Raw genomic sequence first — 24,868 nt, forward strand, 5'->3', positions numbered from 1 at the left:
ATGCTTTAATCTCAGTGGCTTGAGAAGACAAAGACTTTGTTGTAATTGATTCCTAAGCAGAATTTTCACTGAGTTGCCTGTTGAAGGAGTTGGCACTCCCCAGTAGACCCCATGCTCTCTGTGGAGAGGTTTGTTATGCTTTTACTGGATTCGCTGATTCCTCCTACTCAGATCCAGCTGGAAGAAGGGCCAGCAACTGTGGCCCTTCCTACAAAGCCAAATCATTTCCAGATCTTCCAAGTGCCCCTCTGTCAACGCAAACATTTTTCTAATTTAGTCTGTTTGAAAAAACTCAGCAGCCAGTGTAATCTCCGTTGTCAAAATCATGCACAGGAATGTATTTCCCTGGCTGAAACTCAGTGCTCTTGACGTCACATTCCTCATGGTTTTAGGCGGCCCCTGTCTTCAGGCTCTAATCATTTTAAAGACTTGTGTTGCACAAGCAAGAGCTTGGCATGTCAAAATTTGACATCTGCCATTTCTGGTCTTCCAATATATTCATAATGATTGTTACTCCCCAGCAATGCTTTAATATTGTCTTAGTATTTTGTTAACTGGAAGGTAACAGTCCAATTACTTGAATTAAAAAAAAAATAGCCCCTGTCTCTTAGGAAGTTTTTAACATTTTGTTAATGATAGCTTCTGATGGCTCAGGCTAAGACCATGTGCATTTTTCAGTCTTTGTAAACATGAGGGTGCCCCTTGCCAGTCTTCCTCCAGTGTTGAAGTGTCATCTGCAAGGACTGTGGTCTGATTGTTCCTGAGGGTTGCAGGGTCTTGATGGGATTATAATTTCATTCTCTGATATTCTTAGCTGTGAAAATTAAGAAGCCAATCAAGACGAAGTTCAGAATGCCGGTGTTTAACTGGGTTGCCCTGAAGCCCAATCAGATCAATGGCACCGTCTTCAATGAAATTGATGATGAGCGAATTCTGGAGGTATCTTTCTCCTTGGTTAGAAACTAAGGACCCTGTCTGTGCAGCAAAGCCATGGTGGAGGCTCTGAAAACCTGCAGGTTTCGTGTGATAAAATACTAAACGGGCTGCATAGAAAGGAAAAAAAGTGATGAATTATAGTGAAGAATAAAATAGGACACTGTTGTGGAAGGTGATTCTGAATTGTCTTTCAAACTAGAGTAAATAGTTTTGAGCCTCTTCAGTGTATACTACAAAATGCAAGGAGTCTTCAAAGTTCATTGAAAATTAGTATGCAGTGCTTGCTTCGGCAGCACATACACTAAAATTGGAATGGTACAGAGAAGATTAGCATGGCCCCTGCGCATGGATGACATGCAGATTTGTGAAGCGTTCCATATTTTTGTGACTTGACCTAGGTGACCTTGAAACAATAAATGTGACAGATGGGCAAAAATAATTAGTATGCAAAAAACTTGCATGTGATTTCACTATTTTTTTGACCAAAATAAACTTAGCTGTTAGTTCCATTTTATCCCCCAAATCTGCCAAAGTATCCTCATTTATGTCTGACAAAATCTCTTCATTTATAATGTCCTTTAATTGAACTATAAGTGAATAAATGCCTGATGATTACACTCAGTCTTGTTTGGTGGAAAGTTTTAGTCTGTGGCAGCTGCCCATACAAGTTAGTTATTAAAAGGCACTGGAATAGGCTGTTGGAGTCAGTGCACTTGAGGTGTTCACTTCTGTTTATGTGTAAGAAGTTGCACTCAAGCAAAAACAGACAAGTCATGACCAAACACATAAATTGGATAGAACAATTAAGGGTATTACTTATGAAGCCGTTCATGGTAGCTTTCTGATTTACTTTTTAAGTAGAATTTGGCCAAAATCCTCTGTCTCCTCCCCAGGATTTAAATGTGGATGAATTTGAGGAAATATTCAAGACAAAAGCTCAAGGTCCTGCCATCGATTTGTCTTCAAGCAAACAGAAGATACCACAGAAGGGATCAAACAAAGTGACATTGCTAGAAGCAAATAGGGCCAAAAATCTTGCAATAACTTTAAGGAAAGCAGGAAAGACTGCTGATGAGATCTGTAAAGCTATTCATGTGTAAGTTCAGGAATTTCTGTGAAATTATGCCCTGGTGTGGTTGGGATAAAAATGAAAATGACAAAATTATGAATTAGTGGCAAATACTTTAATGGGCAAGATCTGAGATTTAAAAAAGAAAAAAAAATATGGAGCCACTTGTGGTCTCCACATTCAACAGAGTGCCACTACTGCATACAGGCTCCATAGCACCTAAGGTGAGGAAGAAGCTGGCCCCAACGAGGTGTACTGGAATGTCCCCAGGGATGGCTCTATTCGAATGCCTAATTGATTATTCCAAAGAAATAACATCTGGATTGTGACATCATTTGTTATCTTGGTCTGCTCTCTTGTGCAGGCCCACAGCAACGCTTACATGAAAGGAAAATGGAGCAGAGTATTGCAGATGTTAAGAAAAGGGAGAAAAATGTCAGTTTCCTCTAGAGTATCTGGATTTTATCCATGTTTATTGAACACAAATTTTGTGGCATTTGAAGAATGATGCAGTTCAGTGCCAGATGTAAATACAATACAGATGCGTGTCTTAATTCATAGCAATGGAAATGAATTCTCTTGCTCTCCATAGTGCCAGGATATTTTAAACAAAGTTCATTTTAAACTCTTGAAGGCTTTGATTTTATTTACTTTTCTGTTGGGACAATCTTTCTACTATTCTTGTGGTCATAGTAACTTTCAAATGTGGTAGGGATGTTATTGAATGTTTTTAGCACTAACTCTTCGTAAATTAATATCTTACGAATTTTGATCAGATTCCTGGAGTGGTTGGCCCTGACAGATGATTTGTTCCAATTGTGTGTCTTCAACCAGAGTCAAAATCTAATAGTCTGTAGTGCCTCCTACAGTCTGTTGTGATCTCTAATGTTGAACCCCCATACATGGTCTAGTTCCTGAACTTAATATTAATCATGATTATTAAGTGTAATTCTGTTACTTGTTGAACAGAGGTCACCCTTAAATTAGATAGAAATAAAGGTTGTAGCAAATACTTCATCTCTTCATACTGAGCACATTTCTACAAAAACCTGATATTTCTTCAAGGAACTTATGTACTTGGGTAAGCCATCCATGCAGTATAGACAGTTGTGTGTTTTTTTGTTTGTTTGTTTTAAAGATTTATTTACTTTCATTGGAAAGGCAGCTTTACAGAAAAAAGGAAAGACAAAGAAAAAAAAGCTTCCACCTGCTGGTTCACTCCACAAATGCCTGGAGCCAAGCTGATCTGAAGCCAGGAGCATCTTTGTGGGTCTCCTACACTGGTGCAGGATCTCAAGGTTTTGGACATCCTCCACTGCTTCTCCAAGCCACAAGCAAGGAGCTGGGCGGGAAGTGGAACAGCCAGGATATGAACTGGCACCTTTATGAGATGCCAGCACTGCAAGTAGAGAATTAGCTTGTTGAGCTATTGTGCCAGCCTCTCTTGAGTGTTTTGCTTCAAAAAAAAATTTTACTGCAGACTGTTAGCATAATTGAAATATTTTATAAGGGTTCACTGGGTACTCTGTGTTTCTGTGTGCAGTACTAATGTTCCTAATAAGCAGTGTCTTCCAATGCCTAAAAACTGAGTCCTGGAACCAGTGTATTTCAGCCTTCATTTATCCTTTTTCAGTAGTCATTTACTGTTAATTGCTAAAGGCTTGGAGCTGTGCTAGGGGCCTAAAACCGAGGCCGAAAGCTGTAGTAATGCCCAGGTTTTAGGGAAAGACCAGGAAAGGTATCCAATGAACCGTCAGGAACCAGCTCCAAGACTGGGCCTCCATTGTTCGGCTGCAGGAGCTTAGAGTTGTCAGCTGGGCAGTGATGAGTGGGACCAGACAGAGAGGGTATAGAGGGGTGTTGAAGGTTTTCCCTCTGGGCCCAGAACAATAGTGTAGTGACTCAATCCTCACCTTACATGCCCTGGGATCCTATATGGCCCCTGGTTTATGTCTTAGCTGTTCCACTTCCTATCCAGCTCCCTGCTTGTGACCTGGGGAAACAGATGGCCAAAATCTTGGGACCCTGCACCCATGTGGGAGACCCAGAAGAAACTCCTGGCTTCGGATCTGCTTAGCTTTGGCTGTTGCAACCATTTGGGGAGTGAACTTGCAGACAGAAGATCTTTCTGTATCTCTCTCCCTTTCCAATAATAATAATAAAAAGATAAATCTTTTTTTTAAAAAAAAAGGTTTCCTCTCTAACACCAATCTGTGCACATGTGCCTTCAGATTTGACTTGAAGACGTTGCCTGTAGACTTTGTAGAATGTTTAATGAGGTTCTTGCCGACTGAGAACGAGGTGAAAGTGCTGCGGCTCTACGAGCGGGAACGGAAGCCCTTAGAGAACTTGTCAGATGAAGACCGGTTCATGATGCAATTCAGTAAAATTGAGAGGCTCATGCAGAAGATGACCATCATGGCCTTTATTGGGAACTTCGCTGAGAGCATCCAAATGCTGACACCTGTAAGTGGACCATTTCTAGTAGGAGAGGAGTCCAGAAAGATGGAGAATTTTTTTTTTTAATTATCTCCCAGAATTGCAGTAAGTATTGCAGGCTTTGCAGACTCCTTCCCAAATTTTTCTGGATTGTATTCTTTATTCTAGCCCTGAGTTTTACATTGGATTCTATGAAGTACATTTTAAAATAGTGTGTCACCATATTCCATCTTATTCTTCTCCCAAGAGAATGCTGTTTTCTGTGTCTGCAGATTCCTCTGGATTTCCAAGGGCATTTGATCCCAGAGGACAAGGAAACCCACCTTCACAAGTTTGTCCCCCTCCTGGAAAATCCCAGCCCTTGAGAGGGTTGAGGATAAGACTGAAAATGTCTTCCTTTCTGTAAATGATTCTTTGTAGAAATAAGGATTTTTGGGTGGGCTTCCATGGGAAACATCACAGTTCACCGCAGTTTTCTTCCCTTGGATATATTTTTGCTGTAGTAGACTGCGGTCATGTAGAGTAACAGGCTTGCTTGTGTTAGTCTGGTGGACAGTTAGGGGTATCACAAACCTTGGTTCTTTCCCTATTTTCAAAGTTAACTTCGGTTAGTTGCTGATGATGGGATCACATCTGTTCTAAACATATATTAAAGACTACAGGGAGCGTTAGAGCTCTTTGCTTCCTTGTTTGTTTGTTACTCCTTCTTGAACAGAGATAGCTGGGAGGGGAGTAAGTTCTGGGGAAAGAGGCTGCCGCCTCCCCGCCCTTGTAGATTGGTTGCAGCTGTTACGATAAGCAAGTTGCTGTGTTACTTGTTATTGCCAAGTTTACTCATCACCAAATGGTTGCTGGAGACCCGGCAAGATGACCACACTTGTCAGGCTGAGGAGAAACAGAGGTCTAAACTCGGGCCTGTTTTCTGCCGTGTTAATCCGCAGTCTGCAGTCAGTTTCCTATATTTAATGTCTGTTTTTCTCCCCTCTTTCTTCTTTTCACTGGGCTCCAGCAACTGCATGCAGTCATAGCAGCGTCGGTGTCTATCAAATCATCTCAGAAACTCAAGAAGATTCTGGAGGCAAGTGGAGTTCTGCTTGAGTATGTGTGTGAGCAGCATGCATGTCCACTGTGTGCCTGGACCTGAGCCACTGGTGCATATGTGTAACCAGCCCGCATGTCCACTGTATGCCTGGGCCTAGGCCTGGACCTAGAACACTGGTACATGTGTGTGAACAGCCCACATGCCCATTATGTGCTTGGGCCTGGTTGTTGGTATTTATGTGTGAGCAGCTCGCGTGTCTGCTGCTTGCCTGGGCCTTGCTGCTGAACTCATGTTCTATCTTTTGTAGATCATCTTGGCACTTGGAAACTACATGAATAGCAGTAAACGAGGAGCAGTTTATGGATTTAAACTTCAGAGTTTAGATTTGGTGAGTGGGCTCCGATAACTGTGGGGACTGACAGTTACAACACAAATAGCTGTAGAACGTGACAGTGGGAGTGGGGGTGGGCCTGCTCTTGGAAGCGGAAGGTGGATGTGTTGAAGATTCTCTGCAGTGATGTCCAAGAGGATTGGTCTATCACTTGGCTGTGAGCACTTCCAACTGTGGTTTATCCCTTTCTAGGAATCATTTCTCAGGTGTGTGAATTAAATATGAATTGTGAGCACCATGGTTTATTTATAGCTGTACATAATTGGCAACAATCAGAAGATCTTAAGAATAGTTAATACCCACTAGGCACGGTAGCCTAGTGGCAAAAGTCCTTGCTTTGTGTAGCTGGGATCATATATGGGCACTGGTTAGTGTTCTGGCTGCTCCACTTCCCAATCAGTTCCCTGCTTTGTGGCCTGGGAAAACAGTGGAGGATGGCCCAAAGCCTGGGGACCCTGCACCCACGTGGGAGACCCGGAGAAAGAGGCTCCTGGCTCCTGGCCTTATGCTGCTGCAGCTAGCTGGGGGATGATCCAGCAGATGTAAGATCTTTGTCTCTCCTTCATTCTGTGAATCTGACTTTCCAATAAAAATAAAATAAATTTAAAAACACAAAAAGAATACTTAATACAGTGAACTTCTGTTCAGCTATTAAAATAATTACAAAGAGGGCCCGGCGCAGTGGCGCAAGTGGTTAAGGTCCTCGCCTTGCACGCCCGGGATCCCATATGGGTGCCGGTTCTATCCCAGCGGCCCCACTTCCCTTCCAGTTCCCTGCCTGTGGCCTGGGAAAGCAGTCGAGGACGGCCCAAAGCTTTGGGACCCTGCACCCGCGTGGGAGACCCGAAAGAGGCTCCTGGCTTTGGATCGGCATAGTATCGGCCGTTGCGCTCACTTGGGGAGTGAATCATCGGACGGAAGATCTTCCTCTCTGTCTCTCCTCTCTGTATATCCGCCTTTCCAATGAAAAAAATAATAAAAATAAATCTTTAAAAAAATAATTACAAAGAATTATTTTTAAAAAAATAGATGATTCCATGTATAGAAAAGAAGTTAGTATGAACTGCAGGGATGGTTTAATTTCAGGTTAGTAATGTGGGCAGCAAAAAAGAGAATGAATGGAAGTGAGTTAAAATTGCAACAGAAGTCATTGGCAATTAGGTGATTTTTTTTCAGACTTCCTTTAAAAAAAAGATTATCCTTATTTCACATTTCTTGTGTTAATTTTTTTTTTGCTTCAAAGAGTTATAGAGAGAAAGTGAGGGAAAGACAGAGACCATCTTTCATCTGTTGGTTCTCTGCCTAAATAGGCTAATCTGAAGATGAAAGCCAGGTGTCCCACATGGTACAGGGTCCCAAAGACCTGGGCCATCCTCTGCTGCTTTCCTAGGCTATTGGAAGCTTAGGCTAGAACTGGCTTTCATGTGGGGGGGTGTATGCACCACAGAGGGAGGATTAGCTTGCTATGCCACCACACTGGACCATTTTCCATACTTTCTAAAAACATATGCACATATGTTTTTTGACTGCATGATAAATAATGCTCTCCCATTCAGACACCCATATGAATAGGGATAGAGAAACTTCTCACTGAATCCCTCTGTGTGACTTATTGTGGCTTACATGTGAGAAGGTTGGGCAGTGGGTGAGTCTTCAGGCAGGGAGAGATAGTTGATATGATTATCTGATGGGAGCATCTAATCAGTCACAGTTCTCCGTCCTTCTGGGCACTGGCTGCAGTCCTGCCCTGCCCGGAGTAGACTGAAATCTAAAGATGCCGAGATCCCTTCTGTGAAATGATGTACTATTTGTGTGTAATCTACAAATATCCTCCTATACCCCTCTTTTGTGTGTGTTGTTTTTTAAAGATTGTCATTCATGAGGCTGGCATTGTGGCTCAGTAAATTAAACCGTGCCACTGTGCTGCCTGCCTGTGCGCACTGGCTCAAGTTCTTGGCTGCACCACCTTCTTCATTTGAAAGGCGGAGTGGCAGAGAAGGAGGGAGGGAAGGACAGAAAGATGTTTCATTTGCTGGTTCTCTCCCCAAGTGGCTGTAGCAGCCAAGGTGAGGCCGGGGTTCCTCATCCGCTGCCTTCTAGCTGCATAAGCAGGAAGCTGCAATCCGAAGCCTTGACCTAACTGTCACACAACACCTCCTCTCCTCCTGTATTCTTTGAATGCTCCCTGGATGACCTATAATACTTCCATAATGTCAGTGCTTTGTTAATGTTTGCTATACTACATTATTTAGGGCATGACAGGAGAAAAAAAATCTATTCATGTTCACTGTAGTGTGATTGAAAAAAATATTTTCTCTCTGTGGATGATTGAGCTCATTGGAGGTAGAACTGTTGTCTACAGAAGGCCAGCTGTCTGTGGGACATTTGAGGCTGCAGAATGAGAAGTGGAGCTGAGAGTAATAGCTGCAGTACACCAGCCCTGCTGGAGGGCTGCCTGCACACACCTGAGCGCCCCACCTGTCACCTCCACTCTGGCCCTTAGCTATGAAGAACATGACAGCTGGAACCTTCCTGCTTTTAAACCAGGACAGGTGGACTAGCAGAGGCAGAGACTTCCTATGAGGAGCGATGAAACCCTTGTGGCTTCCATTCATCCCCATAGTTGACACATCCCCTGGTCAGGGAATCTTTGGGACTCAACAGAGGACACTTTGCATCTTTTTTTTTTTTTTAAGATACAATTCTCTCTCTTTTTGTAAGATTTATTTATTTTTGTTGGAAAAGTAGATACACAGAGAGGAGGAGAGACAGAGAGGAAAATCCTCCATCAGCTGACTCACTCTCCAAGTGGTGTAGGGTCCGAAAGCTTTGGGCCGTCCTCGACTGCTCTCCCAGGCTGCAAGCACTAGATGGGAAGTGGGACCACAGAAACATGAACTGGTGCCCACATGGGATCCTGGTATGTGCAAGGCAAGGACTTTTGTCACTAGGCTACTGGGCCAGGCCCGACACTTTGAACCTTGAATGCTCTTCTGGGATGTATCTTTGTGAGCCTGTTGGAGAGCTGTGCTCACTTATGTACTCTTGCGTGGGAAATCAGCACGTGATGGATAAGTCTCCTGTTATTTTTCCTGTTTGGACCTAACTATGCTACCTTTTCTTTTCAGCTCTTAGACACCAAGTCCACAGACCGGAAACAAACACTGCTGCACTACATATCGAATGTTGTAAAAGAAAAATATCACCAGGTGTCCCTGTTTTATAATGAACTGCATTATGTAGAAAAAGCTGCTGCAGGTACCTGATTGTAGCTGCTAATGCCACCCTGGGGTTGTGGATGGGTCTAGCATCGGGCAGTTGGCCCCTCCTAAGGCCAACACTCTTCAGAACCCATCTAAGAGGCAAGGCTGGCAAGGCAGAAGCTCTGGTCTAGAACACATAGCCATGGCAGTATTCACACCTGACAGTGGCTGTGAGTGTGGGCAGGAAGTGATCTCTGTGAGAAGATCCAAGCCTTGAAGTCTCCCATTCCTCACCCTGCTTTTCTGTTGCTGTTGTCTCAAATAGAAAATGTGTATGTGAGACTTACCCAGTCAAAGAAGCATGTTTAGTTTGCCTGCGTCCCACCACCCTAGCTGGCATGGTGCCATTCTAACCGTGTGCCTTTGCCTTGTCACCAAATTGCCAGCACTTCTGCATTTTCTGATTTCAATCACTGGTGACTCTGAGATACCTGGGATGCATAGGAAATAAGATCGCTGGGTATAAATGAGGAAATTTGAATTTCAGAGGTTAGCCTAAGGGTCTGTGAGTGGAAAGTGTTCGAAACAAGACTGGAACCCCAGCTGTTTTTCTGGCTAGTCTATCATCTGATATACTCATGTCCTTTTACCAGAATGCTAGAAAAAGTAAGGGCATGCATACTGCTTTTAGAGTTACTTACACGCTGTGATTTTTCAGATTATGATCCTGAATCATAGCAGCCAGTATTTGTTAGTATATCAGTTTCCTGAGGTCTACCCCAGACTTAGCTGATGTTCGAAGGTGAAGCCTTCTCTGCTTTTCTCAGGCTAAGAGGGCTCCCTATGACCCTTTAGTACATGATTTGTCACATTTTGCTATTACAACATGCATGTCTATTGCAGTCTCTGTACTTTATGAGGATATAGTAAGGTTCATTTCTTGTTTTAAAAAAGTATTTATTTGAAAGTCAGAGTTACAGCGAAGGGGAGAGAGAGACAGAGAAAGAGAGTCTTCTATCTGTTTATTCACTCCCCAGATGGCTGCAACAACTGTGGCTGAGCCTGGCTGGAGCCAGGAGTTTCATCCATGTCTCCCCTAGCACATGGCAGGGGCCCAACCACTTGGCCTAGCTTCTGCTGCTTTTCCTAGGCCTTTAGCAGACAACTGGATCAGAAATAGAGCATCCAGGTCTTAGCACCCATAGTAGATGCTAGTGTCACAGGCAACAGTTTTATTCACTGCTCCACAGCATCTGGCCCTGCTTTATTTATCTTTACAATTATCAGACCTTGGCTAATTGGATGGTGACAATAAATGGATGAGCAAATGAACAAATGAATGGAATGACAGCATTGTTCTTGGAGTAGATAGTGCTGAGAGCCTATCGGAGGCTGAGAGGCAGATGGAAATGATTTTATAGGCCAGGAGAGATCTCTTAAGTGCTGGTGAGGTGGTTAAAATTTCTGCTCTTTCAGATTTGCCTTTGCTTAAGAGTTCTTAAGCATTGTAATTCTAGTTAAGAAAGTGTTATGAAAGTTACAATCTTTCTAAGTGTAATTAGCACATTTTGTTTGTCCAAAGCAGAATTTCCAGAATGTATTATTTGAACAAAGAGATTGACAGGGGAATGGGGAGATCAGGGTGCTCCGGGGTGGGTGTTTTTCTGCTGGCCCCTTGCTGTGCTCGTGGGCCACCACACATTCTTTGCATCCTCTCCCCTGTCTTCAGTCTTTCACTTCTACAGGGAACACTTCTGAGTGGCTTCTGTGTGGTTGGCACTGTCCTAAGTATTGGGGAAGCAAAGATAAATGAGACAATGTGAGTCTGGGCAAGACTGTGTTTCATTTTCTTATAGCTCATCCCTGTGTGGAATTGAGTCCAAGGTCTGGCCTCATTCTACCTGACTTCTGTTGGGAGGCAGACTAGGGAGGCTCCTGAAGGGTGCTCACCCTGAGAGGCAGCCATGCTGCCATTGGGAAGGCTCCTACTAAGCCTTTCTGAAGCAGAGAGGGTGGTTTCACAAAAAGCATCTATCTGAGGTTGCTGTTTCATCAGTACCATGAAAGTGCAGTAGGAAAGATGCTGCCACCTGCTGGAGAGCTGCAGAACAAGCTGTCATGGACTCATCACAGGCCCTTCTGTGCCTAGATAGAAATGAATTTGGACTTCTTAGCTGCAACCTGAACTTTTTCTCTATCATCTGTTAGCCACATGACCCAGGACAGGACGTGGAACCTTCTAAAGCTACTTTGCCATACTGGCAAAATAAACTCATGAATTAGTCCCTATGAAGAATTTAATATAGTGTTTCATAGTGAACGCTTGTGGATTATTCTTGCTGAGGGGTCTATGCGTGAAAACTAGAGACCAGGTGTAAGTTCCATGAAAGAGTAAACCTAGGAGCCACTGCCTGAGAACTTGGCTTCCCTTGGGAAGGGACTCACTCACTGGGACACTGCCTTTTCTCCCTCAGTCTCTCTCGAGAATGTTTTGCTGGATGTGAAGGAGCTCCAGAGGGGCATGGACTTGACCAAGCGGGAGTACACGATGCACGACCACAACACCCTGCTGAAGGAGTTCATCCTCAACCATGAGGGAAAGCTGAAGAAACTGCAGGATGATGCCAAGATTGCCCAGGTCAGTGCTGCCACCTGGCGACATCCACAGAGAGGAAGACACTGGATGCCTTGAAGCCCTGGGGTGCAGGCTCCTTTGGGGAGGAAATGTTGGATTTCCTATGCAGACAGAGCTAACTAAATGTGGACTGTTCGCTGTGGTTTTCCTTGGTAGTGCATTGTTCTGCTCCTGTCGCTTTCCAGTTTAGGATCATGATCCTCATCAGTAGAAGCCCTCCTGGCCTGCCTTTAGACTCCCTCCTGGATGGGTCCTGTATTCAATTCAACAAGTGTCAGGCGCTCATTATTTCCCCAGTTAATTTTAAAAAGACTATGTTGTCGTGGTAACATTACCAAGATCTTCAGTCCTATAAGGATGGACTAAATGATAGCATTACACAAATGTCTTACACAGATGGAGTTTATGTTGCAAATACAATTTTAGGTTTTTATTCCACTTTTTTTTTTTAATTTTCCATTACTTCTTTGAAGTCACCTCACATAAACAAACCTGTGTAACAGCGAACTACATATGGTTATATAAAGGAAGCAAAATGTTGGGGGAGCTCAGAAAGTAGACGTTGTGGAGTTGGTCTCTAATTTGTGGCTGCCCTTTATCACAGAACAGTTTTATTAGAGACTTGAACAATTTGTGTGGCTCCCATGTGGGTGTATTTTGGGTACCTGGAAGTTAGAAATGTGGGTTTGAAGTTCATGTGATTCCAGAGATTCCTTCTAACCTTGCTGATTATAAGAAAGGAAACTCTTAAAGGAAATGGCTCCAGATTTAATGTCTGTATGTGGGAAGGACGGGTTTGGTTTGTAGAAGGGTTAGGAGATGCTACAGATGAATTCTTGTGTCTTGCTGTTGCTCTCTCTGGGTGCCTTTAATGGGACCTGTGGGGTGCCATGCAGTCTGAAGAGGATGTGGGGAGGCAGCAGGCACTAGAGGTTGTAGCTTGCAGTGGCTACTGTTCCCGGAATTTCAAGTTCAAGTGTTGGAATGAAGTTCATGAGCATTGTGTTTCTTCACAGGATGCCTTTGACGATGTGGTTAAGTACTTTGGAGAGAACCCCAAGACAACACCACCCTCCGTCTTCTTTCCTGTCTTTGTTCGCTTTGTGAAAGCTTATAAGGTAATCAGGAAGACAGCGTCCTGGAGACGCAGCTGCCGAGGCCTGGGCCACCTGGTGCCGGCCTAGGGCAGCAAGACTGGGTGCTGGAATCTGAGAGCTCTGGGGCCCTCGGGCAGGTTGGCCTTCTCTCCACTGGACCGATCCCAGACCCTAGCAAGAAAAAGAAAAGCTCTTAGCAGCCCCCTCCTGGAGTGAGGTACTGCAAGCCAAGCCCCCTGGCACCCCTTGCTTCGTGTTGATCCACATAGACCAGATAAGGGGCTTAGAAAATCCAGTGTTCTCATAGAATTGTTTAGTGAGAAGTACTGAACCCTTATGGCAAAGATGGAGAACTGTGGGCAGGGAACCTCAGAGCAGATCCTAGCCCCGCCCTAAGACCCTGACCAGGGCTGTCCCAGTGTCCACTGAGGGCAGCACTGTCAAGAGTGGATGCCCCTGTTTGTTGCCTGGGTCAGTAACATACCGTCCCAGTGGAGGCTGTCTCAGATAAAACCAGGACCACAGGCTAGAAATAGTGTTTGACCCAGAGGCCTGTGTCCAAAGAACTTGCTCTTTGAGAAGGAGTAACAAGGGCGGAGGCATTAAGATTCTGTCTCACCTAGAAGACTTCGCAGTCTGTACTTTTGAGGCTTAGCTGTGTCTCCTATTGATCTCAGCAGTGGAAGATGTGTTTGCTGAAGGATGTAGCAGGATTTTCTGGACTTTAGGGGGGAATTAATTGGAAATGGGAGACTTTACTGTCACCCCTGGGGCTGATCCCCTGAGACACCAAATGTTAGAATACTGAGCCATCTTCTCTGAGCAGACAATGTAGCAAGGCTCCCATAAGCTGCTGGCAGGAGGAAGGTGTCTTGACAGTGGGAGGGCACAGACACAGCACAAAAATTCCCGTGTACAAGGCCCTGGAGGCTGGGAATGACAAGAGTGTGCTTGGCTGGCAGCTGGTGGCGGCGCTGAGCCACAGAGGTGGCATTCTGAGTTCAAAATGTGAAATAGATGCCACTACAATGAGCTGAGTCATGCCTGGAGCTGGCCTCAAAACTCCAGCCTTCAGCAAGGCTTTGAGCAGAGCAGATGGTGCACTAAGTGTTCCCTCCACTGTGTCCCTTCCCCTGGTGGCCTTCTGAGCCACTTCAGTGAGCTGCTTGGCAGGCAGCCACATTATAAAAGGTCTTCCTCATGCCACCAACATGGGCACTTTATGGAAAGAGGCAGGGGTTTGGGGATGATATTCCCCTTTTCCTTTCCCAAATATGATCTAAAATGAAATTGAAGACAGAAGCAACAGAGATCAAACTTTCTGACAGAAGGTGTATCTCTGAGGCTGAAGGATCTGTCTGTGAACTTGTACTTCAAATCCAATTTAGAGAGGTGACCTGTCTGAGAGTTTGTAGAAGTCTCTTTCAGGGAGTTTGGCTTTGAAAGAGAGCCTCAGTGTTTATTTATCTGTCATCACCCCTCCTAATGCCTACTCTGATCTACAGCTAGAAAATCAAGCGTGCAAAATAATATGTATTTTCGGCTTGCTTTCTTTTTTTTTAAATCTTTCTAGCCTCTTTCATTTCTCCTCCTATAACAGTGTAACAAGAGATCAGGGCAGTGGAGATTTGCCCCCAACAGTTGGGCAAAAGACCAGTTGAGGTGGGGGCAAGACTTGGTCCATTCTGCTTTTAGCAAAGCTTAGAGGCAGGTAGACAGATGCTGGTAGCCACACAAAGTCACGTGAAAGTCATTGAGCACAGGTGCCAGCAGGCCAGCTGTCCCCAGGCCTGTGGGGCTGACACCAAGATCATAGGATCGTTAGGAAGGGAATTTTGTGCAGGGAGGGCATTGTCAGTGAGCAGCTTTGGAGATGGTGGGATAGACAATGGCATTAAATATGGATAGCATGGGTCTGTCTCCTCCATCTTGCATTTACCTGTAATTCCTGATTCACTATAGATATTCTCAAAGAATGACTTAGAAAAATCTTGACTACTGTCATTTCCACTGATGTGATCTTTCTGGTTCTTTTGATTGACCTAGCAAGCAGAGGAGGAAAATGAGCTGAGGAAGAAGCAGGAACAAGCTCTCATGGCGAAGCTCCTGGAGCAGGAAGCTCTGATGGAACAACAGGACCCAAAGGTAAACTATGCCCTGTTCCTGTGCTGGGTGCCCATGCAAGGAGAGGCCCCTGGAGCATGTGTGGGCAAGCAGTAAGCAGGGCAGCAAGGCCACCTGCCCGGGTCCAAGACTGAAAAGCTTAACAAATGGGAAGCTGCTCCTCTGTGACTGTTCAAACTACCACTGGAATAAGGCTGAGTGAATGTTTACGTAACATTTCTAAGTTGATAGATTGGAAACTAAAATGTTAGCTGGCTAAATGTTAGCAGGTGACTTGAAGAGTGGGGGGCAAAGGGTTCATGCTGTTTTTTCCTAATGGCCTTGATGCCTGGAGGGCTTGCTGGAAGGATAGTGTCATCAGGCAAGGCTAGCAGGTGCACATTTCCTTTGAGTACAGTAGAACAGGTCTGTGTTTGTCAGCAGCTGCTGCTGTGGCTGTAGGACCCAGCCTTCCCCTTGATGCTGACTGGAGTTTTGTCTCTTCTGAATCTTGGTCTTCTCCCCAGCAGCTTTCTGAGTCTGTGTTAGGACAGAGCGTTGGGATCATGCCGTCTGAGATCTTGGGCTGAGGCTGCTTATTAGGAACATTGTATTCAGACACATTTTGAGTGTGCTGAAATCGCCAGTGGGGGCTTGCTGACTCTACTAATGTCTGTCCTCCTTTCTTCTCAGTCTCCTTCCCATAAGTCAAAGAGGCAGCAACAAGAATTGATTGCAGAGTTAAGAAGGCGGCAAGTGAAAGATAACAGACATGTGTACGAGGGAAAAGACGGTGCCATTGAAGACATTATCACAGGTAAAGTGTGTTTCCATGGTGTGGCTCGTGGAGATTCCACCAGCCTCACATGGACTGGGCCACAGGCAACATCGTTTGTGCTGAGATTGCACCTTCGTTCCGATCCAGCCTCATACCCAGACACTCCATGCTAGGGGTCAGAGTACATTACAGGAGCATGCTTACTGGCCCAGCACTCTAGAAAAAAAGTCGTATCTCTTAGTATCATTGGAACCCTGTGGATTTCAGCAGTGCTGTTTCTCCCAATGATTTTCTGTTATTTTCAGTTTGTTATCATGCTCCATTTTCCTCCTACCCACCTGCCTGATAAATTAATAATGCAGCTAAGACCTCGTCAGCTCAGCACTAACCACCCACCATGCAGGCTCTTCCAGCATGCTCCTGAGTCACCAGCTCACTTATTCAGAGTCACTGCAATCAAAAGGAAGCCAGGGCCTGATCCCTTCGTTTGAATGGTCCAGTGGGCTTCTAGCCCAGGGTTGGAGACTGACCATTCCGTTAGCTGGGAAGTGTGCTGAACCCAGCACAGCTCTTTCAGCCGAGTGTTTCGTGTTTGAACCAAGTCTTCATCGCTGTGTTTTCCCCTTCCAGATGAGGAGGAAAACACCCAGCCATAATCTTTTAGCAAGACTTACGGCACCATATGAGTTTTCTTTTGTGTCTGTTGCACACGAATGCTGTTTACCAGCTTCTGAGATACTTCACTCTTTAAAAATGCACAAGAGTGTAGAAAAGAGTATGAGGAGCCCCCAGGTCCTCAGTGGGACTCTTTCACAGCACATGCTGTACATGTGTTTCTACTTGGAAATGCTTCACTTTGTACCTTTGAAAAACACAAACCAAAACAAAAATATATCGAAATATGCCCACAGTACCATTTTTACTTGTTATCCAAGATGATAAGTTCTTAATATTAGATACTATTTACATTTCCGTAGTTGTCTTATTTTTTAAAAATCAATTTTTATTTGTATCTTTTCACTTCTTATTCAGTAGTTCAGCCAGTACTGTAGAGAGTTGAAAACCACATATTTTTCACTAACTCTGACCCAGGAAAACAGATAAATAAGACAAATAGATAAGACCAATTGATAGATTTCTTTTTTAAAACAGAGTCATTAAGTGTTCAGATGGAAGCAGTGCCAGTACTAGGGGAATAGGTGAGTGGTGAATGGGCACCCAGAGCCAGGCACCGGATACATGTGTGCCCATTGGTGTTTCTGAGTGGCCTGCAGAGGCCCTCAGTAACAGCCCCCAGTGTTGAGCCTGTGTCCCTGCCTGCTCCATACCGGGAGAGAACTCTGCCATAAACCACACCAGGAACATCTCTCCGGCCTCGGTAAGCACCTGTTAGTCTCAGCATCACCAGAAAATGAACTGGGTAGATAGGGAAGCATGTGGCTGGGACGTTCTCTTTCACCATCTGTCACCTGTCTCAGTGATACCTGGCTTCATGAGAGGCATGTGATGGCCATTTCCTAATGTGCCTGACCTAAATGGTTCAACTACCAGACGTGAATGACTATCAGCTTATGGAGAAGCTTTCATTCTCCTTTGAACCTTTTCCATTTTCTGGTCCACTCCTAAGCCCTTGGTTGGAAAAAAGAAAAAACTCTTTAACAAGACGTCCATGAACTGAGTAGACTATGTTCCCTGTTTCCTGGCTGCCCTCCCCACCTCTGTCCCCAGTGTGATTAACAACGCACTAACCATGAACTAATGCGGTGGATCTTGGCTCTCTCCTCTCTTCTGTTTGTGTTGTTTGGTTGTCATTCTCAACGCAGTGCTGAAGACCGTGCCCTTTACCGCGCGCACCGCCAAGCGTGGCTCTCGATTTTTCTGCGAACCTGTTCTCACTGAGGAATACCATTACTAAACTATTGCTCTTTTTCACCTGATGCTCCTAAAAGGTTGCTACAGGTTTTGTTTGTTGTGTTGTGTTTGATAACCAGTGTCTCCCTCTGCGTGTCTGTTGGGGCCAGCCCAAGTGTAAGCATGGAACTGTCACCTCCATCATGTTGTGTTTTATGCTGCCTTCATGGTGCATGGTTTTGCGTTTTATTATTACTCGTTCATTGCCATTTTTCGGTACATTTCATGCACATTGCTGTAACAGTCTGGGCATGATTGACAGTTCATAGAATTGCTTGAAGAAATGTGCAGACAAATTGTAAATAGAGCACTTCTTTGAAAGTCAGGCTTGGGACAGAGGAATTGTTTTTAGCATTTTTAAATTTACAGATTGGGATGCAAAATGATACTGTCATCAGGCACAGTCATTATTATGCCTAACGTTGACTGAGTACTTATTACAATCTGCTAGGTTTAAGGACATTAAACTAGGCTCTTTTTAAAACACAAAAATACCTGGTTAACATTGCTTGACAGTACAATAACCTGTTATACAACAATGCAAAAAATTCTAAGATGACAAAATGATTCCCAGGAGCAGGGAGCAGTGCGTAGTGTAAAGTAAGCCTTCTTGGCCATCTTACAGACTTTGTAATGTAGTGGAATTCATGGTGTGATCTTTACCTTGCTGTGGTTTAGAAGCCTGTTTGCTTGTGAGGCAGGCCGTGGCCTCCTAACAGCCCAGCCTGGGCCAGTCACAACTCTTTCCTCAAGCCTACTGTGAATAGTTCCATATTGGAGCAAAGCTATGAGGTGAAAGTGAAAACATAGGCCCTGCCATCTTACTCTCATCCACACCTCTTCACTGCTATTTCATTCCATGTCAAACACAGCATATTTCTTCTGTGAGGAGATTGCACCTGCTTCTTGAATTAGGATATTGGCACCAGAAATAACAACAGCAAATACCTGTCATTGGAAAGTGCCACTGTTGTTAGAAGTCAAAGATGACCAGATTTTCTCAATAAGTAATTTACCGGGCTTAGATTGTGAAGCTTTTCTCTAGTGCCTATGGATTGACTGTTATGCTGAGATTGACATGGAACTGGGCGTTTATTTTGTGGAATGACTATGATTTGAGCTTGTTGTGTTTCTGTCTCATGCCTCAAAGGGCGCTGTATGTCTTTGCTCTGCTGTGTGCTTACCTACGTATATTAACAAGGCTAGAAATTCATCTGCTTGGTCTATGCTTATTGTTAGTTAGTGTTATTGCTGAACTGTCTTTCTGGAGCCAATCTTCAAAGCAGCTTGGAACTGGGTGGTCAGAGCTGGGTGGGCAGACACTCAAGCTTCCCTTGTTTCATCTAACACTTCTGATAGTAATGGCCTTCTAGTCTCTTCCTCTGTTGGCTAACGTGCCCAGGAATGTTAAGCACTAAGTTGAGTTGCTTTCCATTTTCATCCCATTTTTACTTAACCATCATTTTGTGTTTTTGTTTTTTCTGTTTAGCCTTAAAGAAGAATAATATCACTAAATTTCCAAATGTTCACTCGAGGGTAAGGATTTCTTCTAGCACACCGGTGGTGGAGGATACACAGAGCTGGCAAGCATCACTTTTTACTTAGCTTCCCTCCTGTCTCTGTTTGCAGATCAATGGTTTCAATCTATGGCTAAGGGTAATGCTGGTGACAGTATGACCAGGGGAAGTCATTTGTACTCATATTCCACTGATATAAAGCTGGGCTCCTCTCTCAACTCTTTCTTGGCCTGCTTCCATGTTTCCAAAAATGATGAACAACACAATGGGTGTTGATGGTGGTACTTGGTTTGAGTTCCAGGCTGTCCTTCCATTGCTGCTTTCTCAGCCTTCATGTTGTTCAGTTAACTCCATTTTGATCTGAAGGTTGAGGACAGGCCCTGGCATAGAAACATAATCTACAGCTTTTGAGGAAGCAGGATTTTAGAACTAATTGCTTCAAAGATCTAATGACTGGATTCTTGGCCAAAAGTGGGCTTCTGGCCTTTTATTACCAGTCTAGTTTAGGATGCCAGTGCTCAAGAGGAATAGAGCATACAAAATTCTTGACTTTAGAAGGGGAACAGGAATGACAGATCCGGAAGGGTAGGCCCCAGGGGGGTGGCTGAACCTGCCCCAGCTTGACCTTACTGGACCCAGTAAAGCCATAGATTTCATTTTTTCAAGAGAATTCAGACACCTTAGTCCTCATTTTATTTTCCATATTAAAAACTCAAGAAACTGAGAATATGGGAGGTGATGGGACATTTTGTAAACTGCATATGGCTCAGTGGCTCTATTTTCAATTGAACAAGTGAAGAGGTAAAAAAAAAAAAATTGATTCTAAATTGTTTTTATTTCCCTTCCTGACAGAAGTCAACAATACTAAGTTAATGAAAGGGAAATATGCAGAATTAAGATATTTTGGTGCAAAAGATTTTGAAATCCGTGTTTTCAATGTTCGTTTTCTGTGAGCTGTTTGAAGACCCCAATACTGTTCAGAACAGGGAGGGGAGTATAAAGTCAGCTTTATTATTTTTTCCCCCATTATGTCCTAACTTCATCAAAAAGATGTTGATTGCCATCTAGGCTGTTTTACCTTATTCAAGAAAGCATCTATATATTTGTAATGTTCCTCTGTTTATCCCAACAGAGCAGTATCTTCTTAAACTAGGAAGTGGTGATTGCTATTTCTAGTTTTTCCCCGTTTTTGAGTGGGAAGCAATCCTGTCTGCTGGCTTAGGAGCTAGAACTCCATCTGAGTCTCTTGGGCATGGGAGGGACTCAGGTACTTGAGCCATCCCTGCTGCCTTCCAGGATGCACACAAGCAGGAAACCTGGAATTAGCCATGGAGAGACCCAATCACAGGCACTGTGACACGAAATGTGGGCATCTCAAGTGATGTCTTAACCGCTATGCCAAATGTCCCTCCCTCCTTTCCTTGTCAGGCATCTGTGCACTGCCTATGTAAGCTGGAAAACAGAATGGCTCATATCTCCCAAATATGATGAAACAAATATTGTGTGGCAGGAAAAAGTACTCGGGGACTCAATTATTCAATGTAGCTTTCATTATAAACTGGGCATTGTGTGGTTAATACCCCAAATGATAAAGTAACTGTGGTAAGCCTAATGGAATAAAAATAACAACCTGTACCTGTCTACTGTAGGTTGGGACAATCAGATACATGTTTTGCAGTTTACAATGAACTGTAATTAAGGATGTTATCTAGGCTTCCAGAGAAAACTAAGCCACAGCTGCTTCCATTTCAAGAAATCTTATAATAAAAATGTCACCAGTCTTTCTAGTCAGTGCTAGAAATAATCTCCTGTATATTTCTCTCTCCAAGTCCCAAAATCTTAATGAGTACTGCATCCTATCTTGATTGTAAATATTAAGGCAAATGCACATGCTTTGGTCCAATGCTCAGAGTTTGAAGGGCCCAATAGTTGACTCTTCACAAGCTGCTTTGATTGGCTGCCAGCTGGCCTTTGTCTTGCTTAAGACACAGGGTATGAAAGGTTGCTATTCTTTCATTGGCCACTCTCCTCTTTACAGATCTTAGAAACCAACCATATAGAAGAGCCGATGCGGTGAGGAGAAGTGTCAGGCGGCGCTTTGATGAACAAAACTTGCGTTCTGTTAATGGTGCGGAAATAACGATGTGACTTCCAGGAACCTGCCTACATGAAGAGGGTGTGCATGAATGAAAACTGCCCACATAAATTTTATGTGCTATTATTTAACTGCAGCCTTGCACACAGATAAAATATTTTTAAGGGCTCGGATTTAGCAACCACATAGAAATAATGATGGGCTTTTCTTTCAAACCTTGTTAACAAGTGCCTAAAAAATGGAAATACCTGCTCAGATTAATCAAAGCAATAGGATTTGATTTGATTATTTTTTTTAACACCAATTGGTTTTTTTTAAACCAAAATGTAAATTTCGTATGAAATTCATTACCTGTCATTTTGATTGCACCATGGTCTACCCTGGTATCCTGATAAATTGTAACATGGTTGCATTTGCTATGGGCTTCTTTTGCTGAAACGTCTTAAGGAATTTTGTGTTTCAGCTATATCCATCCAGTTTTGTATTTATAAGGACTTGCAAGTGACAAGTCACATGATGAACTACTTCTGTCCATTACCTAAGCCCTGGCAAAGCGCAAATGAGATGCAGTTGCAGTGACACATAAGTCAGTCACTCAACTTTGTCTCTAGTGTTGCATCTTCCTTCTGTGCTAGGGTATAATGCCCTGTCCAAGATGGTTACTGGGTTGAATGCAAGGATATGATGGCGTAAAATGCCATCTTGAGACTTAACTGCAGTACTGTTCTTCCGCTTAAGGCAGCTTTTTAAAATAATGCAAATATATTTATTAACTGGCACTAATTTAACATCTCAGTATTAGGATCTACCTATAATGGTCTTCAAAAATCCTAAGAGTAGAAACTGGTGCCTTCCTAGCCAGGGAGTTCACTAGCTCTTGTCAACAAATATTCAAAATTACATTTGCTAACAGGGTAGTTTTAGGAACCTGGCTTTTATTTTCCTGACAATCGCAGGTGTTTCCCTCCCCCCCCCCACCCCAATCTGTTTCTCTTTGTAAATTGAAGATGATACATTTGGCATCACACATTAAAGCTAAATCCCCAAATTCCTTATGGGGAGGTACATTTATTGAAAAATACATTGTGATTAAGTTTGTCTCTCCCCCCTCCCCCCCAGAAGGGCGCTTGACCCATTCCAAAGTGAAAAACTGGATTGAAGCTATACTTTTAATAACGCACATTCTGCTTCTGGCTTACCTTCTTGGTAATTACCATCAGTATATTAATTGTAAAGTTTATTGTATAGTATTTAACCACTGAGTTTATTTTATGTTGTGCTTATGTGAGCCCTTGGGTGAAGGTCACCTTTCCTTGGATAACGTGTAGTTATATGACCTCTTTTTAAATGTACAGATATTTTGCTATAAAATCGGTGCAGTTTTTTATGGTTTTTACACTTCTCTTTAATTCCCACCGAAGCCTCTGGGTAATAATTGTAAATATTGCTTTAAAATTCAGCAGCCTACTCTATACAATCTGAATGTTATTTTAACTTATAGTTTTTTTTATTAAATATATTTAACTACAAGAACAGCCTAGAGATCTGTTACATTTCACTTTAGTATACCTATTTACAGATTACTTTTGAGCTGCCACTCGGTGGTACATTTCCATAATGTATACTCTGCAGAAAAAAAAGAACATGCCAACATTTTGTCTTTCAGTTAAAATACATTCTGGTAAAAATAGCAATTTGATTGGAGGTACACAAGACACAATAGTTGGAAATTTACTACAAAGCAGCTATTTTTGAAATCTTTGTGCTGGCATACATGTGAGAACCATTGCTTGTTTATTCTTCAAATAGACAATGATGTTGGCATGTTCTTTACTGTTTGTCTATTAATGGGCCTGCTTCTTAGCAATATTAGAAATGTTTTATAAAAGCAATTCATGTTACCTTTCTGGTCTTTTCATGGCATATGAGCAAATAAACTATTTACACTACTATTCTGTAATATGTTGTAATCTTTCAGTGATACCTTCTGGTGGATTTTTTTGTGTAGACCCATCTTGCTATTTGAGCTTAAATGCTTTGATTTGAGGAAAAATCTTTTCCTATTTGAGCAAACTACAATCTGTATTGATGAGCTTACTATTGCCATAGGAATTGCTTTTTTGGGTTTTGAAATCTCTTTCCTCCACGACCCACAAATATTCATCTGGGTGTTCTACCAAAAACAAACAAACAAAAAGCAATACTAGGTGGAAAAGTACCAATGCTTTGGTTCCAGTTGCATATTTTGCCAAAACTAATTTAGTCCACAAATTCAGAATGTGTTCAGATCCAAACTACAGCAATTAAGTTCAAATAAGGCCATAGTTTAGGCTTAGCAGAAAGATGTTTGAATTCAGACTCTTTGTTCTCCACTTACCATGCTTTCTAACACTGAAGTATATACTGTGGCGTTCAGTGAGTTTCCTGACTCCCTCTGCTTCAGCATGAATGGGACTCAATACAGGTGAATGAATGCTTTTATTCAACACTTTAATACCCAGTTTTTAAGATACATGTGAATTATAGAACTGATAATAAAGTATCTATTTTAATTTTTGATAAAACTGCCCTCATATACTTTTACCAGGAATATCTACAAAGATAATACAGAGGGATTATTGTTTTTCATCTCTTTGCAAAATCTAGTACCCTTGCTATTCCCAAGAAACAATCAAAGAAACAGATTTATGAAGTGTTGATCGTTTTTTTTTTTTTTTTTTTTGGTCTAACATTTCACCAAAAAAAGGTATTACATTCAGAAAACAGGATGCGGGGCTTCTTGAAACTCACAAACCAGAACTGCTTACTACGACCAGTGTGTAAATGGAAACATTGATACAAATCTTTTATTTAGTAAAAGATGGTTTTCTAATTTATTTACAAAAGACCTAACTTTGTAAGAAATCCTTTACATGAAAACAAACAAGTGATAATCTGGTTATTACAAACATAGAAAACAAAAAAATGTCATTTTCCATTACTCACCTTTCAGAACCAGTCCTCAGCTCAGCTGCAGAGGTAGGTTAAGACCAACACCTACCAGGAAAGTTTGCAGGCAGGACCAAACTTACACATTTAATTATCCTGAAGAACAGCACAGCATAGCACAAATGATGCAGTTTGAATTGGATCTCACTAGGTCAGCTACTTGCTGTTTCATAATCTATAATGGTGTGTATATGCCAATTCTTGTGCAATGCAAGCATCAATTATTAATTGCTAAGCTGTAACACTGAGATAACCTTGCCTAAGATCCTACTGAAAAAAATTTACCAGTCTCTATATGGAAAGTTTTAAAAGTATAAAATTTACTAGAGTGGTTAAGTAATTTTAACTGGATAAACGAAAATGGAGAGTTGAGGGGTGTGTGGGAATGAAGCAAAATCATTTCCCATTTTCCACTGTAACCTACAGTCAACTTCCTGCCACCAACCGATTCACCAACATTTAGAAATAGACACAAATGACTAGTTTTTAGCTTTGAATTTAGATACTTCTGAAGTAATTATTTTATATGGACAAATATTGATTGTGGTCTTGGTTGTGCATTAGTATGGTTTCCTGCAATAAAGCTTTTTCAAAGCCTTTTTATACAGATGATGCATATTTCATATGCTGAATAACTAAATAAAAATATTTTCATTCCTTCAGT

General features: G+C 42.7%; 1 protein-coding gene and 1 non-coding gene across 6 annotated transcripts in view; both read left to right on the forward strand.

Moving 5' to 3' along the window:
* Nucleotides 1-23,165, forward strand: part of FMNL2 (formin like 2) — a 306,297-nt gene extending 283,132 nt beyond the window's left edge. The window contains exons 16-27 of one of the 5 annotated variants that reach the window (XM_040971578.1): nt 815-939; nt 1,830-2,032; nt 4,237-4,471; nt 5,454-5,522; nt 5,794-5,874; nt 9,006-9,135; nt 11,555-11,718; nt 12,732-12,833; nt 14,859-14,957; nt 15,609-15,732; nt 19,094-19,140; nt 21,160-21,286. In XM_040971578.1, coding sequence (XP_040827512.1) covers nt 815-939; nt 1,830-2,032; nt 4,237-4,471; nt 5,454-5,522; nt 5,794-5,874; nt 9,006-9,135; nt 11,555-11,718; nt 12,732-12,833; nt 14,859-14,957; nt 15,609-15,732; nt 19,094-19,140; nt 21,160-21,198 — 1,418 coding nt within the window. In that variant the 3' untranslated portion in view covers nt 21,199-21,286. Of the gene's footprint in view, nt 1-814; nt 940-1,829; nt 2,033-4,236; nt 4,472-5,453; nt 5,523-5,793; nt 5,875-9,005; nt 9,136-11,554; nt 11,719-12,731; nt 12,834-14,858; nt 14,958-15,608; nt 16,010-17,516; nt 17,727-19,093; nt 19,249-21,159 lie in introns of those variants that run through there. The other 4 variants (XM_040971576.1, XM_040971575.1, XM_040971577.1 and 1 more) reach the window with 4 other exon arrangements.
* On the forward strand, nt 1,214-1,320 carry LOC121150996. The gene has a single exon (XR_005883088.1). It is a non-coding gene; the product is annotated as a U6 spliceosomal RNA (small nuclear RNA).
* Nucleotides 23,166-24,868: the final 1,703 nt, after the last annotated feature.

The sequence above is a fragment of the Ochotona curzoniae genome, unplaced genomic scaffold (genome assembly GCF_017591425.1).
Source record: "Ochotona curzoniae isolate NIBS_2020 unplaced genomic scaffold, NIBS_Ocur_1.0 contig_2210, whole genome shotgun sequence".
In the NCBI taxonomy this organism is placed as follows: Eukaryota; Metazoa; Chordata; class Mammalia; order Lagomorpha; family Ochotonidae; genus Ochotona; species Ochotona curzoniae.